The sequence below is a fragment of the Neoarthrinium moseri genome (assembly GCF_022829205.1).
Source record: "Neoarthrinium moseri strain CBS 164.80 chromosome Unknown scaffold73_Wmoseri_CBS_16480, whole genome shotgun sequence".
Lineage (NCBI taxonomy): Eukaryota > Fungi > Ascomycota > Sordariomycetes > Amphisphaeriales > Apiosporaceae > Neoarthrinium > Neoarthrinium moseri.
Genome location: NW_026055187.1, coordinates 160,198 through 162,480, shown reverse-complemented (window position 1 = coordinate 162,480; position 2,283 = coordinate 160,198). Strand labels below are relative to the sequence as shown.

General features: G+C 56.2%; 1 protein-coding gene across 1 annotated transcript; it reads right to left on the bottom strand.

Annotated features, from left to right (window-relative positions):
• Positions 1–360: 360 nt before the first annotated feature.
• On the bottom strand, positions 361–2,029 carry JN550_011792 (uncharacterized protein; the record flags this gene model as incomplete). Its single annotated transcript, XM_049310196.1, has 7 exons — positions 361–917; positions 989–1,165; positions 1,224–1,475; positions 1,544–1,634; positions 1,744–1,769; positions 1,879–1,922; positions 2,013–2,029. 7 exons carry the CDS (start codon positions 2,027–2,029, stop codon positions 361–363), a joined length of 1,164 nt encoding a protein of 387 aa, XP_049166291.1.
• Positions 2,030–2,283: the final 254 nt, after the last annotated feature.

Sequence of the window (2,283 nt, the reverse complement as noted above, 5' to 3'; positions counted from 1 at the left end):
TCTTCAAGATGATATCGTACAAAACGTAAACCTTGGCATGCCGCGCCGCAAAAATCTGCAGGAATGGCTCGTCGGCCCCCATAGCAGTGCGCTCACATGCCAGATCCCACTCCTAAACGCCATATGCGAGAAGATAAAATCCCGATCCATGCCCTTGAAATACCCCGCCTCTATACTCCTTTCTTTCATGTGACCCACACCGTGACATCCGTTCGCTCGTGAACCTGAGGATCGATGTCCCCGTTGCCCTGACTTCGTATGGGGCCCGCCATCGTAGAAGATAAAAATATACAGTTGCGTGCTTGGCCATCGAGGTGTTATGCCAACCTCGTCGCTTTAGCCCGAGTCGGATGACTTCCCTTAGCGCTCTCCAGACTTGGGCTGTAGTTCGATCGAGTTTCCACGGGATTTCCGGACGTGGCCGTTTCCATTCCTTCTGTGGGCGTCGTCGTCACTTTCTTCAGCCAGGTCGGCCAAGCCAAACCCGGCAGCCTCCTCATCGTATGCCCGCATGAGACCTTCCCTGTCGCCCATGCTACCTCTGGGATCCGTGCTGCGCCGGGCGGACATGCTCAGCCGTGTCTGGATGCTCGAGATCATGTCCGTACCGCCAGTGTCCTGACCTCCTCGGCGACCAAGCATCTTGTCGCCGTTGGGATCCGCACGCGAGAGGTTCAACAAGTAAACGCCAGTGAAGGTGACGAGGAAGCCACAGAGCAGTGAGAGGGTGTTCACGGGGTCGGTCGTGTTAAAGCCCGAGAACAGGATGAAGGAGGCGCACAATGTGGCTGTGGTGAAGGTAACGTAGTAGAGTGGGTTGACACTGCCGACGATTAGTCCAAGCCTGGCTTCAGTGGTAGGGAGTAAACTTGCATTTGCGTGGGAAATGTGGCCAGTGCCTTGTTGAAGTAGTTCATCTGGATCAGAATACAGACGGTGGTGAGGATCATGAAGACGTATGTCGATGGATGCGAGAACTGGTTGTTACCGCCCAGGGTGAGCTTGACAGCAATGCCAAATGCCTTGACCGACATGACCGACACGGAGCCGACGGTCGAGCAGATGGACAGGTAGATTAGGGGGTTTCTCTTGCCGTGTACTGGGGCAATCTTGTAGATCATGACGGAAGCAAAAACAACCACGACGATGCAGTAGAGGAGGTATCCTGTCGTCCCGGTCAGCACACCTTACACGAGACGTTGTTCTCGGCTTCATGCACCCACCTGGCTGGATCGCGAAGTGTAAGATCTGATCGATAGTCTCAATCTCCTCATCTGGCGGCGCATGGAGCACGATGATGATGGCGCCAATCAGGCAGATGGCGCAGCCTAGCTTGCCCAAGGTGCCCAGCTCCTCCTTCAGGAAATATGATCCGAGTACGGCTCCGATCAAGACGCTGAGGGCACCGAGCGGCGTGACGAGGATGGCCGGAGCGAAAGCGTATGCGGCAAAATTACAGATCTCCCCTAGGACCACTGGCGGCAAGCAATGTTAGCTCCGGTACCCACGCCAGCGCGTTATGTATCTTGGAAGGGATGCTCACAGCTCAGAATTCCGGCCCACCAGACGGGGTTCTTCAAGTAAACGAAACCGTCGCCCTCGAAGCCATGCCTCTCGCCGGCCATGATCAAACCCTGCACATCCAAGTCAGTCTGCTGTTCTGATTGCGCACGCTTGGGGTCTGGCGCCGCGCGAGTGTGTTGTCGGGATCGGGTTTGGGTTGGCGGTAGTCTATGGTCGTACCTTTTTCGTGATCACGAAACTCGTGCCTGTGGACCACAAAGGCAATGTCAGTCAAAAGATGTGGGAGAGGACAGGGTAGCACCTCAGCGGTGCACCCCCGGATGGAAAACGGCGGGCGTTGAATGGGATGCATACCTATAGCCAAACTAGACGACATGGCCAAGGCCAAGCCGATATACCTGCAGAGACAGTCATGTTAGCCCATGCTTTCAATCCCTCTCGGTTGGCTGCCACGTAATCCTCAGCTTTGAACGGCACGGTTAACGTACTTCTCATCGATCGTCATGTTGCGTAGGATGCGCCGAGGCGACTTGAGCGGCGAGCACCGACGTAGTCTGGTCTGCGGGCTGCAGCAAGCAATCGGATGTACGGTGGTGGGCAGCTCGCGCCTGGCGAGGAAAGGTTGCCAAACGGGATGGCGAGCAGGTCGTCGGTCGGTATCTCTCGCTCTCGCTCTCAGTTGTTGTTCAATAGCGAGCGGGCAGGCGGACGGTCTCGCTGCGCCGAGTGAGTGCGCCAGAAGTCGATGAAGTTCTGCTC